This window comes from Ornithorhynchus anatinus, chromosome 3 (assembly GCF_004115215.2).
Source record: "Ornithorhynchus anatinus isolate Pmale09 chromosome 3, mOrnAna1.pri.v4, whole genome shotgun sequence".
NCBI lineage: Eukaryota > Metazoa > Chordata > Mammalia > Monotremata > Ornithorhynchidae > Ornithorhynchus > Ornithorhynchus anatinus.
This window is the reverse complement of record NC_041730.1, coordinates 9880196-9898064: the sequence shown is the minus strand read 5'-3', so window position 1 is coordinate 9898064 and position 17869 is coordinate 9880196. Positions and strand designations below refer to the sequence as shown.

At 42.3% G+C, this 17869-nt stretch overlaps 1 protein-coding gene across 1 annotated transcript in view; it reads right to left on the bottom strand.

The window, feature by feature from the left end:
* The window catches only part of SOX6 (SRY-box transcription factor 6), a 386921-nt gene that overhangs the window by 297560 nt on the left and 71492 nt on the right, over positions 1–17869 (bottom strand). Inside the window, 1 exon segment of the mRNA XM_039911374.1 lies at positions 11253–11454. Coding sequence (XP_039767308.1) covers positions 11253–11454 — 202 coding nt within the window.

Here is a 17869-nt window from a genome sequence, read left to right as displayed (position 1 = left end):
AGGCCTACCCATTCCATTCCTAGCTGGGGCAGTGGCTAGCCAGTGGAAGGCAATCTGGTACAAGTCAAAACTTCCCTGTGCTGGGCAGCAGCAGCACGGGAGTGAGTCAAGGGCGGAGACTCAAGTTTACTGTGTGGAAGGAGGCAACGGTAAACCGCTTCCATATTTTTACCCAGAAAACTCTATGGATCCACTACCAAAACGATTGCAGATGGACAGCGGGGCGTTCTGGGAGAGATGTGTCTGCGGTGTCGCTATGGGTCGGAAATGACTCGATGGCATAAGACAAGACAACGGAAGAAGGGCGTGTAGTTTGAGTCCTTCCACTGGTCTTGGAGCCTCTGCCCTTGGCTACCCACAACTGTCTTTGGAAAGAATAATAATATTAGTAATAATAATTATGGTATTTGTTAAGAGCTTACTATGTGAAAAGCACTGTTAGAACATTGGGGACCACTGGAGCTTTAGCTGTCTTTGGACCAGAATCGGAGAGGGCAATGTTAGGACTCGTTTAAATCTTTAAAAAGTTCATTCTTCCTCTGTGCTAGTTGCCCTCCCTAGACTGCAAGGATCCTGAAGGCAGTGACTGTCTTTAATTGATTAATTAAATTAATTAATATGGTTCTTGATTTTTCCTGAAGGTCCAGTTCAGAGCTAAGTTCAAAGTAGGTGCTCAATTATTCAATTGTTTTTTCATTCATTTTGTATTTATTGAGTGCTTACTGTGTGCAGAGCACTGTACTTAGCACTTAGGAGGGTACAATACAACAATTATTACCATCATCACTAATAAATTTCATAATAATGGTGACAATAATAGAAAGGACAATACTAATAATGAAATAATTATAATAGATGCAAGACTACACTGTGAGTGGGAAACAAACACCAGAACTGCTTGGTCCAACAACCCTGTGGGGCCAGCCCTCGTTTAATCATGGTGTAGTGGATAGGGCATGGGAGTCGGAAAGTCAGGGATTCTAATCCTGTCTCTACCATTTGTCTGCTGTGTGACCTTGGGCAAGTCATTTCATTTCTCTGGGCCTCAGTTATCTCATCTGTAAAATGGGGATTGAGACTGTGAGCCTCATGTGGAACAGGGACTGTAACCAACCGAAGTTGCTTATATCTGTCCCAGTTCTTCTTACAGTGTCCTGCACATAGTAAATTCTTAACAAATATCACAATTATTATTAATCACACCCAGTATGATAGAGCCCCCAATTTTAGATGTACCTCACAGACTTGAGAGGAGAGGAAAGGCTTTTACACCCAAAGTTCCTGGTGCTTGTTAATTCTATTGTCTCAGGTGGCTGTGAGGGTTTGCTCAGAATGCCTGCAGCCCAGAATCCTTGCTTGGCTTCCAGGGCATCTGAGCTTTTCTGGGCATCTCACCCCCCTCTTCAAAAATCTCCTGTGGTTACCCATCAACCTCTGCAACAAGCAAAAACTCCTCACTGTTGGCTTCAAAGCTCTCCATCACCTTGTCTCCTCCCACCTCACCTCGCTTCTCTCCTTCTACAGCCCAGCCCACACACTCCACTCCTCTGGTGCCACTAGCCTCACTGTGTCTCGTTCTCTCCTGTCCCGCCGTCGACTCCTGGCCCACATCCTACCTCTGGCCTGGAATGCCCTCCCTCCTCATATCTGCCAAACTAGCTATCTTCCCCCCTTTGAAGTCCTACTGAGAGCTCACCTCCACCAGGAGGCCTTCCCAAACTAAGCCTCCCTTTTCCTCTGCTCTTCCTCACCTCTCCATCGCCCCGACTCCCTCCCTCCTTGCCCCACAGCACTTGCGTATATATGGACATTGTGGAAAGAGCATGGGCCTGGAGAGTCAGAGGACCCAAGTTCTAGTCCCAGTGTGCCACTCGCTTGCTGTGTGACCTTGGGCAACTCACTTACCTCCTCTGGGTTGCAGTTTCCTCATCTGTGAAATGGGAATTCAATATCTATTCTCCTCTCTTAGACAGTGAGCCTCATGTGGGACAAGAACTGTGTCCCATTTGCTTTTACTGTGTAAACCCAGGGCTGAGTACAATACTTGGCACTGAGTAAGTGTTTGAGATATACCACAGTCACCAACCAGGGAGATTCCCTGATCAATCAGGAGGCATGCAACTAATCCTACACCTAATCTACAGGTGGCTCATCCTTCTCGACAACGGTTTTCTGTCTTGTTGCAAAGAGTTCAAGCAATGACTCTTCCAACTTGCCTTACACCGCCAAGTCGTTCCCTACCCATAGCGGCTCCGTGGGCACATCTCTCCCAGAACACCCCACCTCCACCTGCAATCGCAGTAGTTCCTAGTTAAAGGGTCAGCTCTTACTAGCATCATTTTGAGTTGTGCAAATCCTATAAAAATGTGGTCCACCTGATACTATGCTTACCCAATCTCCTCCAGACTGTAAGGCCTTGACGGCAGGGAATGCGTCCACAAATTCTGTTATATCACTCTCCCAAGTGCTTCATAGAGTGCTCCACACAGAGTAAGCACTCAATAAATACCATTGATTGACCCCACTGAAGTCTAATGTGGAGTCTGTAAAATGGAAAGGGGAGAGAAGTCTAGGAGACTGTATTTGTTACTTCAAATACAACAATTCCAAGACAACCTTTAGTAACCTCCTGAACTACATGATTATGGTGGATGCCAAGGCAATAAGAAGCAGCAGAGCATATGAACCAGCTCAATCATCACCTGTAATACCTGTCCTATTTGGAAAAAAAAAAGGAATAAAAACTTGGAAAAATCCAATTTTTTTTCCATTCTTCTTATGGCCTTTCATTAATCCTGCTTCAGCATTCCTCCTGCAAAAAGGGATGAACATAGAATAAAAAAACTCTTAGACTCTGTCACCGCCAACATGGATTAAATGGAACAATGGAAAAACCTCGATAAATATTCAGGAAAATGTTTTCTGCTGAAGGGTACATTTGGTGGTTTGGTGTGCACCAATGTGGCCAAGCCCCATGAATTGATGAGCAACAAACTGAAAATATAATAGGGCTGAAAGCCACAGATGAAAGAAATAAAAAGCCTTATAATGAGAATGGCAAGCAGATAGTATGAAACAAAAGGCATGGGGGGCGGTGAGTGATAGAGAGCGGGAATTCTGGGCTGGGGGTAGGGAGGAGACAAGCGGCAACAAGGAAAATACAGCCAGGGCAGGGGCTGGGGCTGGGGCTGGATGTCACTGCAGCTCATCCTGGCCTGTAGATTGTATTGTACTCTCCCAAGCACTTAGTACAGTGCTTTGCACATAGTAAACACTCAATAAATACAATTGAATGAACAAATGAATTTGGAGCTTTTTTATGGTTTTTGTTAAGCACTTACTATGTGCCAGGCTCTGCACTAAGCAGTGGGGTAGATACAAGCTAATCAGGTTGGACACCGTCCATTTCCCACGTGGGACTCACAGTCTTAATCCCCATTTTAGATATGAGGTAACTGAGGCACAGAAAAATGAAGTGATTTGACCAAGGTCACACAGCAGATAAGTGGCAGAGCCGAGATTGGAATTTCATTCCTTCTGACTTCCAGGCCTGGGCTCTATGCACTAGGCCATGCTGCCATGAGCTTCAGAGCAAGTAAAGAGGAGGAATAAGTGGCTCATGAGTTGTTGTAAGGCCACCCATGCTGTAGATGTTTATGTTTGCTTTTTTCTATTCTTCTCTACATTTTAAAAGTCATCTATTCTTCAGGAAAGATAAAATTCTTGCTCTCCAAAAATGGTTCTTGCTTGTCTGCTACCCAAAGCCTCACCCAAAGTACTGAGAGCCTTTCTCATTGACCCCACTCCATTTTTCACAAGACTGGGAAGATCAATTTTCTTTTTGTAATGAATTCTCTAGTTCCCTGGTCACAGACTCAGGCCCTGGTTCTTCCCATGGCCCTTGGAGAGGAGCCTCCAACGCTTCTCACTAAATGCAGTTCATTTTCTCTTTTCCTTTCACAGTAAAACTCTTGAGCATGGAAACATTATAACGTGACCCATCACAAAGCCTATATAGCTACCAAATATCCTGAGGAATATATGCCTATATACACACACTCCTAAGTAGATCAAAAATTTGAATATTAAGTCTGTCACATATATACCCATACACACAGGTTTATCCTTGAGTGGAGAAGGTTCAAAATAATCCATTAGAATCAACAGATGTAGGAGACATGATCCCTGCTCAGAAGGAGTTTTCAGTCTAACAGGGGAGACAGGCACATGACCATTTAGAGATAGGAGGAAGATTCATTCATTCATTCTATCGTATTTATTGGGCACTTTCTATGTGTGGAGCACTGTACTATGCACTTGGAAAATACAATTCAGCAACAAATAGATAATCCCTAGCCAACAACAGGCAGATGTTTTAACACAGAAGAGTATGTAAATTAAAATGTATAGAAATACAAGTACAGTTGTGAATGCAGAAGGGCTGAGGTGATAGTTGGAAGGATGAAGCTTGAAGACAAAAAAATTAATTGGGAAAAGCTTCCTGGAGGAGGTGAGAGTCAGAAGGGGCTTGAAGATGGGAAGAGCTGAGATTTGGCAGATTTGAAGGGGTAGAGAGTTCCAGACAGAAGAGAGTCGGTAACAAGACACGGTAGGATATGCTTGGGAGAAAAGGTGTGTCCAAGTTGGGGTACAATAGGCAAAGACAGTGGGTTATGTAAGAGAGAAGGAGATGACAAAATGCCTTAAAGCAAATTGTCAGGGTTTCTGTTTGATGTGGAGAATAGGTCATCCCTGAAAGTTTTGAGGAGAGAAGAGATGTGTGCAGAATGATATTTTAGAAAAATGATATACACACATATCTGTAATTTAATGTCTGTCTCCCATATAGACTGTAAGTTCCATGTGGGCAAGGATCGTGTCTACCTACTTTACTGTCCTATAATAATATTATTATAATAATAATGATGGCATTTATCAAGCACTTACTATGTGCCAAGCACTGTTCTAAGCGCTGGAGTAGATACAAGGTTACCGGGCTGTCCCACGTGGGGCTCAGAGTCTTAATCCCCATTTTACAGACGAGGTAACAGAGGCACCGAGATGTTAGTGACTTGCCCACAGTCACGCAGCTGACAAGTAGCGAAACAAGGATTATAACCCACAACATCTGACTCCCAAGCCCGTGTTCTTTCCACTAATTGCTCAGTACAGTGCTCTGCAAACAGTGTTCAATAAATACTACCAATGGATTGAGAAGCTGGAGTCAGTGAGGAGACTGAGATGATAGCCACCCTTTCCCTCTCCTCCCCCTCTCCCGTCCCACCCCCTCAGCACTGTACTCCGCTGGCGCCTCCTCCCCCTCCCATCCTTTAACTGTTGGAGTTCCTCAAGGGTCAGTTCTTGGCCCTCTTCTGTTCTCTATTTACACTCACTCCCTCGGTGAACTCATTCGATCTCACGGCTTTGACTACCATCTCTACGCAGATGACACGCAGATCTACATCTCCGCCCCTGTCTTCTCGCCCTCCCTTCAGGCTCGCATCTCCTCCTGCCTCCGGGACATCTCCACCTGGATGTCGGCCCGCCACCTAAAACTCAACATGAGCAAGACTGAGCTCCTCATCTTCCCTCCCAAGCCCGGTCCGCTCCCAGACTTCTCTATCACCGTGGATGGCACGACTGTCCCTCCCGTCTCTCGGGCCCGCGATCTCGGTGTCATCCTTGACTCGTCTCTCTCGTTCACCCCACACATCCTATCCGTTACCGAGACCTGCCGGTTTCACCTTTACAATATCGCCAAGATCCGCCCTTTCCTCTCCACCCAAACGGCTACCTTACTGCTACAGGCTCTCGTTATATCCCGGCTAGACTAGTGTCAGCCTTCTCTCTGACCTCCCTTCCTCCTCTCTCGCCCCGCTCCGGTCTATTCTTCACTCCGCTGCCCGGCTCATCTTCCCGCAGAAACGATCTGGGCGTGTCACTCCCCTTCTTAAACAACTCCAGTGGTTGCCTATCGACCTCCGCTCCAAACAAAAACTCCTCACTCTAGGCTTCGAGGCTCTACATCACCTTGCCCCTTCCTACCTCTCCTCCCTTCTCTCTTTCTACCGCCCACCCCGCACGCTCCGCTCCTCCGCCGCCCACCTCCTCACCGCTCCTCAGTCTCGCCTATCCCGCCGTCGACCCCCGGGCCACGTCCTCCCGCGGTCCTGGAACGCCCTCCCTCCTCACCTCCGCCAAACTGATTCTCTTCCCCTCTTCAAAACCCTACTTAAAACTCACCTCCTCCAAGAGGCCTTCCCAGATTGAGCTCCTCTTCTCCCTCTACTCCCTCTACCCCCTCTACCACCCTCCCTTCACCTCTCCGCAGCTAAACCCTCTTTTCCCCCTTTCCCTCTGCTCCTCCCCCTCTCCCTTCCCATCCCCTCAGCACTGTACTTGTCCGCTCAACTGTATATATTTCCATTACCCTATTTATTTTGTTAATGAAATGTACATCGCCTTGATTCTATTTAGTCGCCATTGTTTTTACGAGACGTTCTTCCCCTCGACTCTATTTATTGCCATTGTTCTCGTCTGTCCGTCTCCCCGATTAGACCGTAAGCCCGTCAAACGGCAGGGACTGTCTCTATCTGTTGCCGACTTGTTCATTCCAAGCGCTTAGTACAGTGCTCTGCACATAGTAAGCGCTCAATAAATACTATTGAATGAATGAATGAATACTCGTCCGCTCAACTGTATATATCTTCATCACCCTATTCGTTTTGTTTATTTTGTTTAATGAGATGTACATCACCCTGATTCTATTTATTTGCCACTGTTTTTATGAGATGTTCTTCCCCTTGACTCTATTTATTGCCATTGTTCTTGTCTGCCTGTCCCCCCAGTTTAGACTGTAAGCCCGTCAAAGGGCAGGGACTGTCTCTATCTGTTGCCGATTTGTACGTTCCAAGCGCTTAGTACAGTGCTCTGCACATAGTAAGCACTCAATAAATACTATTGAATCAATGACTGAATGAATGAATGAATGAATATGACAGAATCTCAACCCAGAATGTCGTCGTTCGGATGAAGAAAGGATGGATCCAGGAAATGTTATAGAGGAAAAATGGACAGGATTTAGTATCCTGCCCTGAAGCTCTAGACCTTTCTCTCAACATTACTGAAATGAAATGCAAGTTATATTACCAAGTAGTCTTACGCCCATTATAGAACAAACACTTGAATTTCTGGCCTGTCATGAACGATGAGTTATTATATGCCTATCTTACTTTTCCATAAATTACCAGTATTAAATCCCTTGTTTCTAATATCCCTCTGGTCTCTCGACTGGGAATTGTTTGGAAAAGACCATGATCATTTTAAGGTATAATTTAAGAATAAAAGGGAAACAATGAAAGTTAAGGTTTCAGTTTTTTCCACTGAGTTGAGATTTTTTTTTTCATTTTTCACCAAATCCAAACAACTCTAGAAATTGACCCAAAGTGCAGGTTACCCCAACCATGGTCTTATTTTTGTGGTATGATATATAAGACATGATACTGGCTGAAGCACTATTATTAAAGAGAGATTAAAACAGCTGTACATTATGCTGAAGCACTCAGTCTTCCCTTTACAAACAGACGGTCCTGGATTAGAAGCAGCACTTGGCCATTTAAATCACTACAACAACCAGATTTAACCAGCTGGGCCATATTCTCCTAGGCAATGCCTGTTGACCTCCTCAGTCGCAGCTGCTCAAATGAAATTCTCATTAGACAACTTATTTTCAGAAGCCAAAGGACTCTCTGATTAAATATATGTATTTAGACATAAAAAAGTATTTAAAAACGTATTCATTTTCTGACAACTGCTGCTTCTGCTTAGGCCCAGCTATGTTCAGAATGGCGTGGGTGACACAAGGATAACTAAACTGTGTCATTTAAATCATGGCATAATATTCAAAGTGGTTTAGATTAGAATCATTTTAACCTGGGTCTTGTAGCAGAGCCCTAGTGCCTACTCCATCCACCTAGATCAACAGCTGGGTACTTGTTTAGGTGGATTGGCCTTTCTCCCCCACCACAAACAGAATTGGAATTTTCCAGAGTAGGGATAGCTTCAAAGAGGCTAGGGCTGTAATAGAATTGACTATAAGCCAAATGAAGACAGAAATCTTGGATTTATTCCCACCGGGAGTGTTTCCAAAGTGTGGCCCCTCAAATTCTCATATCACTGCTAATCTGGGTCATCCTATGTGCTCTATTCCACCAGATAGTGCAACTCTTTGGAGGAATGGAAAACTAAGCCATCCCTGAGTGGAAAAACAGCAGCTCTACCCTATTAGCACAGAGCTGAACCCATTTGGTCAGATGGAAAAATCCCCTCTTCTGATATCTTACAATCTTTCAAGCATATTTACTGAGTGCTTACTGTGTACAGAGCACTACCCTAAGCATTTGGGAGAAAACAATATAACAGAGGTGGAAGACATGTTCCCTACCCACAATGATTTACAACCTAGAGGGGGAGGCAGGCATTAATATAAATAAATTAAATTATGGATACATACATAAGTACTGTGAGACTGGGGAAAGGGTGAATAAAGGGTGAAAATCCAAGTGCAAGGGCAATGCAGAAGGGAGTGGGAGTGATAAGTAAGGTTCCTTAAGAAAATTTTTAAAATTAGTGTCTGACCTATCTTGAATCTATCCCAGCATACAGTACAGTCCTTAGCACACAGCAGGAATTTAGCAGATATTATTATTATTATTTTTGTACTTGTTAATCACCTACTATGTGTTAAGCACTGTTCTAAGTGTTGGGGTAGAAACAAGTTAATTAGGTTAATCAGCCCCACATAGGGCTCACCATCTAAGTGGGAGGGAGAACAAGTATTTAAGCCCCATTTTGCAATTGAAAAAACTGAAACACAGAGAACTTAAGTGACTTGCCCATACAGAGAGCAATTGGCTTGAGCCTGAATGAGAACCCATTATAGAAGCTGCGTGGAGAGAGCATGGCCCTGGGAGTCAGAAGGACCTGGGTTCTAATCCCTGCTCTGCCTCTTCTCTGCTGTGTGACTTTGGGCAAGTCATCTTACTTCTCTGTCTCTGTTACCTCAACTGTGAAATGGGGATTAAGACTGCGGGCCTCGTGTGGGACAGGGACTGTATCCAACCTGATTTGCTTGTATACACTCCAGCACTTAGAAGAGTGCCTGGCACATATAAGTACTTACAAATACCACAATTATTATTATTGTTAAGTCCTCTGACTCCTAGACCCACACTCTTTCTGCTAGGCCATGCTGCTTCTCAGATAACCTTTATTATTAAAAATTAGGTTGTGAGTTTAGTGACACAGCCTTTCAAACAGTCAAACTGTATGTCCTACATTATGAATTTTATTCATTATTCCTTTTTTTCATTTAAGAAACACTAGATATGGGCCTGGGAATCAGAAGGACCTGGGCTCTAATCCCTGCCCTGCCACTTGTTTGCCATGTGACCTTGAGATAGTCACTTCACTTCTCTGTGGCTCAGTTACCTCATCTGTAAAATGGGGATTAAGAGTGTGAGTTCCATGTGGGACAGGGACGGTGTCCAACCTGATTATCTTGTATCTACCCCAGTATTTAGTACTGTGCTTGCCAAATAGTAAGTGATTACTAAGTATGATAATAATAATAAATATACATAAAATGCATACTGAATTGTTTATTTGACAACTCAACTAGTCCCCCTGTTCAAAGCCCTACTGAGAGCCCACCTCCTCCAAGAGGCCTTCCCAGACTGAGCTTCCTCTTTTCCTTCTGCTCCCTCTCTGCCACCCCCTTCACCTCCCCTCAGCTAAGCTCCCTTTTCACCCCCTTTCCCTCTGCTCCTCCACCTCTCCCTTCCACTCCCCTCAGCACTGTGCTCATCTGTTCATTTGTATATATTTTTATTACCCTATTTATTTTGTTAATGAGATGTACATCCCCTTGATTCTATTTATTGCTATTGTTTTTGTCTGTCTCCCCAATTGGACTGTAAGCCCATCAATGGGCAGGAATTGCCTCTATCTGTTGCCGAATTGTACATTCCAAGTGCTTAGTACAGTGCTCTGCACATAGTAAGCACTCAATAAATACTACTGACTGAATAATTATTTTACATTTTTGTCCCCTGACCAGCTCACTCCATTAGAGAGCTTACACTTAGGTTAAGCTCCTTGTGGGCAAAGAACCTGTAATTTCTTTATTCTATAATTCCCAAACTCTTAGAACATCACAATGCCTCAACCATGTGGTCAATAAATGCTAATACTACTACTATTACCATAAGGAAATATTTGTTCTACAAAAAACAATTAAAGTTGAAAAATTCTGTATTGTAATGAGGTAACACTCTTCTTTCTCTCCTGGCAATATAGTGGTAATGACCCTTAAGTTCCGCAAAGAGTGATGGCTCAGTTATGCAAGTGGCTCTCAGAGCAAATCAACTACAGTTTCACTAACAAGGAGAAGTGAAAAGTCTCTGTGACTTGTAGGGAAAAATGTGAGAAAGCCCTTAGAGATACAGAAGATAGTATTTATGAAGAGATTTTAGGCTTTATATAACATTGCACTGAAATTTTAGACCATTTCATTATTCTTAAGAGGACATACGCATTTTACTTTCACTAGATTAAAAGCATCTTTTTTAAATTCCAATGCATAGAAGGAGGTCAGAATCTTTCTGCAAACCTGTATTTCAGAACTATATTCCTCTGAATGGAGACCTGGAACTTCTAAATATATATTTAGAAAGCAATTGGTCTCTGTATAAAAATTCAAAATAAGGTTACTTCTGTCCAGGGCTAAATCTAGCAATATTTTAAACAGCCATGGAATCATACCTTAACTGCAATAGAGTGAGAATTTCCAAGGATTAGTAGCATCCTCCACATGTAAAAAAATAATCTTCTTAAAACAAAACAAATTGTTCCCTAGATAGCTTAAGGGAAAATAAACCCTAAAATATCATTGCAGGAAGGTAAATTTTAAAAATAACATTTCAAAAACCTGAAGCTCAACCCAAGCCCTGCTTTGATATCAGACGTGCTTTACAAAATGCAGAAAGTTTTAGAAAAACAGAGGTATCTGCTTAATGGATTTCAATCTGTGATTCCCATGGTAACCCCTGAATAACTTTTTGCCCAGCTATCACCAGTTATGCGCTCCAATGGCTCTCAAAGCTCAACACATTTTTTGTTGGTTTTTTTTGTAAGGCGTGGAATTTTTAGGAAAAAAAACCACCTCAAACTTAACAGTGTTGGTCCATACATACCCTCCTGCTCAGTCCTCGTCATCTCCTCTAACTTCTTCTGCTTCAGAGTGTCCACCACATCCGCCAGGCTCCCTTTACGGCGCTCTGGAGTTCCAATGGTCATCAGCTCACTGCGGTCTCGACTCCCTTCATCGGGCTTATGTGGTGAGGTAGAGGTATTTCGGAAGGAATAGAGGGAACATAACTTATTATTCTCTGACTCCTGCAAAGAAATAACAAGACCATTAGAAGAATATTCTTAAAACTAGAAATTCCAATTGCAGTATATCAATCTATATCTTAACTCTACAATGCTTAGAAGTATAAATACAATAAAATATTCACACTGCTGAAATAAGTGACAAATTCAAATGATGGGTGTTTTTTTTGTCACCAGGACTCGAAGACAAATAAACTTGTCTGGAAAATATAGTCATTTCAACTAATACTTATTCCCTTCCTACATGTCGAGATTGTTTTCTCTCATAGTTTGAAGGGGGTGTTTCTCCCATAGTTTGAAGGGGGTGTAGGATCAGGTTTGTGCAGATAATAATAATAAAAATAATAATAATAATGTTACTATTTAAGCGCTTACTATGTGCCAAGAACTGTTCTAAGTGCTGGGGGAGATACAAGGTAATCAGGTTGTCCCACGAAGGACTCACAATCTTCACCCCCATTTTACAGATGAGGTAACTGAAGCACAGAGAAGTTAAGTGACTTGCCCAAGGTCACACAGCTGACAAGCAGCGGTACCGAGATTAAAACCCATGACCTCTGACTCCCAAGCCTGGGCTCTTTCCATTGAGCCACACTGTAAAAGGACCACAGACTAGAAGTTGGCAGTGCTGCTCATGTGTTTGCAAAATCATATGCCCCATTCAATCCCTGAATTTATTTTACCCTCCCACACTAGTAGATGCAATTAATAATAATAATGATGCCATTTGGTAAACACTTACTATGTACAATGCACTGTTCCAAGCACTGAGGTAGATACAAGGTATTCAGGTTGTCCCATGTGGGGCTCACAGAATTCATCCCCATTTTACAGATGAGATAACTGAGGCACAGAGAAGTTAAGTGACTTGCCAAAGTTACACAGCTGACAAGTAGCAGAGGCGGGATCAGAACCCCCAGCCTCTGATTCCCAAGGCCATGTTCTTTCTACTAAGCCACGCTGCTTCTCTATCCATCAATCTATAATATTTAATGAGTGCTTGCTGTGGGCAAATCACTGCATTAAGCGCTGGGGCAAGGACAAGGCAATAGGGTTGGTAGACCCAATTCCTGCCTACAAGGAGTTTACAATCTAGGAGAATAATAGTAGAGAAAGAGTATTTATTAAGTGCTAACTGTGTGCAGAGTACTGAACAAAGTGCTAGGATAGACTACACAGATGGAGATTGGGCATGATCCCTATCTCCTGCAGCACTTACAAGCTAAATTGCAAATTAAGTTCTAGGTTCTAGATTCAAAGAATAATCTTCAGGATGAGAATCCTACTCTTAGACTCTCGTGGGCAGGAAACGTGTTTTCCAACTTTCATTCATTCATTCAATCTTATTTTTACTGTGTGCAAAGCACTGAACTGAGCACTTGGAAGAGTGCACTATAACAATAAACAGATACAATCCCTACTTAGGAGGAGCTTACAGTCTAGAGGGAGAGACAGACATAAATAAAGATATGGGGCTGGGAGTGGGAGATGAATAAAGGGACTAAGTCAGGGTGATGCAAAAGGGAGTGGGAGAACTCTGTTGTACTGTCATACTGTACTCTCCCAAGCACTTACTACAGTGCTCTGCACACAGTAGGTATCTAATAAATATGATTGATTAAACCACTCCTTTTGACTTTACTTGGTAGTGAAGATGCATCAGTCTTTCTAGAGTTTGAGAAAAAGGTAATCTTCAAAATACTTATCTCTGCGTTTAGTATAGAGAAATGAGCACAAAGCAGGTCACATATTTAAAGCATTATCCAAATAATATGGATTTTTAAACTACCATTATTTGATTATAAATCCAAATGACCAGGTCTATGGCAAGCTGGTGAGCAGTATTAGATCTCTCAAGTGATAACTTCAGCTTTGCAATCAATACTGCAAAAAGAAGTTATTTTTCATCAATCATAATCATGAGCAGAGTGAAACTTGCTGCACTGGTGGTTTGCTGCTGGGCAAGGAGTTCTTCCCCCTCCCATTTCCCCTCTTCTCCCCCAAATTCAGTGACATTATTCTGGAAACTGATTTTTGTGGGTGACAGCATTTTTTGTGAGAACCCATGGATATGTGTGTGTGTGTGTGTGTGTGTGTGTGTGTGTGTGTGTGCGTGCGCGCATGCCTACATTAGTTTGATACCGCTGTCCAGAAATGGTACTGGCACCACTGGTGATATAGAAAACAAAACAATACTAAAAAAGGCAGAAAATAAAACATTACTTTTAAAAAAAAAATCTGAGCAATGTGGCACCAAAACCTACCATCTTGGGAAAAGGGAAAACTGGGTTGAAAATATACAGTTTCTTCAGGATGCAGTCTACAAAGAGAACTGAGCTAGGTATTTGCAAGCTAGGCATTCAAAAACCAGGGCCCCTGCCCTCAAGGTGGTTACAAGTGAATGGGGACAAGGGGATATAAGAGTGCGAAGAGCACATCAGTTGAATTTCTAGCACCATGATAAAAGAGCGGTAAAAATGACCCCAAATCAAATCCAGACTTGCTGACAACAGATGCGAACGGTTCATTCTTATTTTCAACCTTGGATCTTTTGAAGAATAGAGGGCTCGTGGAGTCAATTCACTTTTGGACCATTCTCCTGATAAAATGTATACATAATCTGTCTCAGTGGAAAGAGCCCGGGCTTGGGAGTCAGGGGTCATGGTTCTAATTCAGTGCTTAGAGCAGTGCTTGGCACATAGTACTTAACAAATACCATCGTCATTATTATAATTATTATTATTATTCTAATCCTGGCTCAGTCACTTGTCATCTTTGTGATTTTGGGCAAGTCACTTAACTTCTCTGTGCATCAGTTACCTCATCTGTAAAATGGGGATTAAGACTTTGAGTCCCACATGGGACAACCTGATTACCTTATATCTCCCCCAGTGCTTAGAACAGTGCTTGGCACATAGTAAGCGCTTAACAAATGCCATCATTATTATTATTATAATCCTTCTCCACTTAAGGGTCTGAAATGGCAAATGAAATAGAGACAACACCCCCGCAAAAAAGGAACCTCTAGATCCTCCCACTCAACCCTCCACCCCAATCAAATGGGGAATTTTCCTTGCTAGACTTTTAAATGAAAACAATCTCCTTTAAGATTTCCAAGGAAGCGATGCTGTTCCTAAAACACACCAGTTGTAGCGTGAGACTCTCCAATGTGACTTATAACAGCTTTGATGGATTACACCACAACATAGCTATTGAGAAAAAAACATTTAGCAAAAGAAAGGCAATGGAATAAAATGCTCTGCCTGAATGCTGCAACACGCACATAATTATGTGAATTTTCATTATGAAAAAGGGACCCAGCTCCTTCTGATAAAATAAAACATAAGGGAGATCATCTTTATTCCTCCCTCTCCTGAGCTCTCTTAAGGAATGATTACGATAATAAACAGCCACAGTGTGAAATGACTGAGGCTGTGAACATCACAAAAGACAGAGCCCAGGTGGCCTCTCATTAGCATGGTTGTATTTTTCTCTAAGTCTGTTCTCCCTCTTCTCCACCAACATCAACAAACAACAAAAAATGCAGGTGAAGATGTACCCCCATCTTTCCAGGCTCAGCAACCCAACCTCACTGGAATTTCCTAATGAGGTCGCTGATAGTCCATAGGGTAGAAAATAATGGTAATATTGATGATGGTATTTGTTAAGTGCTTACTATATGCTTAGCACTGCTCTAAGCTTTGGGGGGCGGGGGGATACAAGGTAATCAGTTTGTCCCACGTGGGGCTCACAGTCTTAATCCCCATTTTACAGATGAGAGAATTGAGGCACAGAGAAGTGCAGTGACTTGCCCAAAGTCACACAGCTGACAAGTGGCGGAGACGGAATTAGAACCCATGATCTGACTCCCAAACCCGGGCTCTTTCCCCTGAGCCACACTGCTTCTCCAGTGGTACTTATTGAGCCTCTCCTGGGGACTGTATTTGGGAGAAGACAAGACAACAGATACACAAACACATGCCCACAAGGACCTTACATTCTGAGAAGATACAAAGAAACCTTTACAACTTTATGTTCCTCCTAATCCCCAAACCCTTGCAAATGAAATATCCCATCTTCGGAAAAAAATTTCTGAAACTTGTTTCCCGGCAAATCGAACAAGACTCAAACAACTGGGATGCTTATGCATGCAAATGAAAAGACATGATGTGGAGATTGGTCAATAATACATGCTAGCCCAAATAAAAATCCAACTAACATCTTTACTGAGAAAAAAAAATGAATTCCCTGAAATTAAGAATCATAATATAACCAGAATTCTAAATAACTTCTTCCAGGCTATCACAACTCTCCTTACAGCCCCAAAAGAGTATAAACTCCATGTTGGCAGAGAAAGCTCACCCTCCCAAGGGCTTATAGTGTAGTGCTTCACTCTCAGTAGGGGGATGAATAAATGCTACTGATTTATTCAGGTACCAGTTGAGGGCTTTGGCTTCTCCATGCTCTGATTAGGTTTTATAAATGAGCTTCAACACAAAAAAAAGCCAATTATTATGTATAAACACCTATTGGGATCCCCTACTTGGCTCAGGAAACATTTAATTTCACTTCTGTGCCTCCATTCCCTCATCTGTACAATGAGGATTAAAACTGTGAGCCCCTTGTGGGGCTTGTATCTCCCCCAGATTTTAAGTACAGTGCCTGGCACACAGTTAGCGCTTAACAAACACCATAAAAAAACCTTTTTCTTACACGCACTGGTTCTTTGCTAGAATTTATACCGTCATTCATTTCTGAAGATGATGCTGACAGTAAAATCTTATCTTTGAACCTGAATGATGCTTAAAAGACCCATATCTATTCCCCATTGGAAGGCTGAGTATAGATTAATAGTGCTGGTGATAGTTCTAGAGAAACTGGATGTATCTTCTGTAGTGAGTCCGAGGCTCGAAGCCAGAAAGGTTGGATACACTAAAGCTTTATGGATCTTCGATTTGATGTGAACTTGATATCCTATTGTTGTGAAACTCTGTCAATCTCTCCTAAACCACAGTATTCTTTTTATGTTTTCTATTTCCTTGTCAAACTATGTATCAGTAGATAGTGAACTTGCTTTAAAGCCGAATTTGATGGTAGCATTAAGCTCTATGTTGCTGATGAAAACCTCTAGCAACAATAACAATAGAATTTATTAAGCATTTAATGTGTTCAATATTAACACTGTCATAAACACTGGGAAATAATAAGTACACAGGTGAGAATATTTGGTTGAGTTAGACTTTCTAATTGTAGACTGGTATATAAACTCAGTTTTCCTTTTTCCTTCGTCCTACTCTCACTTTGTCAGTTCATATGCTCTGATGACTCTTTGAAGTAACACATCAGCACTTGCCCATCTTCTTGTGTTTATGCCTCAAAAGCACAGTACTAAATTCCAGCATACTGCTTCAAAAACTGGCGGTGATGCTTTAGCCTGTTGAGTTGGAAGAGTTTCCTGGAAGATTGGAACCAGGTCTCTCATTGCATCCTCAAACATGATTGAACAACACTAGACCTACCACTTAGTCATTCATTCATTCAGTTGTATTTATTGAGTGCTTACTGTGTGCCAAGCACTGCACTAAATGCTTCTTGAAAGTGTACAAGAGTCCCGCTTAACTCCACCGCTGTTGGAGAAAGGGACTGAGAGGTCACCTTCAACTCTGACTTCCAAGATATTCAACTCCATTCCTGGCTTCCGGCCTTGAGATTTCCAGGGTCTAACTCTGTTTTGGGCTTTGGTTAGGCACAGCCGACATGTATAAGGACAATAAAACTGCATCCCAAAGAGGAGAGATAGTCAAAACTCAAAAGAAGTACCAAAAAATTGGTATATTTCAATTAACAGGAGATATCTTTAACTTGTGAAAAGGTGGAAAAATAGCTTCCACATAATTGTTCCTGCAGTGGAACTTTATAAGGTTAGTTCTGCCTGGAGCAGGTAGGAGGTAGGGGAGTGGCGGGGAGTGGGAACTGTTTCCCCTATGAAAAGAAATAAACTGCACATTTTTTACTGTCTGTATTTTCAAATGGTTGAAGTTTAAGCTGCTTCTCAATGTTTACACTGTGAGATCCTTGAGGGCTAGGGACTGTGAAAATCAATTTTTCTGGTAATCTACTCAGTGCTTAGTACAGTGCCTTGCCTATTGTAAAGCACTTAATAAAGACTTGTGACGATGAGAAGTTGTGAGGGAAGGCAACTTTTTCAGAAAGCCCAAATGAATGTAAAATGCTGACTGGTTCTAATTACATACAAATTATTCTTGGTAAAAGTATAATTTACTACTCTGCAGTCTTGCAGTTCCTTCTGCCTTCAGGACATCTCTACTTAGATGTCCCGCTGACTCCTCACACTTAACAAGTCCAAAACTTAACAATTCCTCATCTTCTCACCCAAACCCACTCTAGATCATAAGCT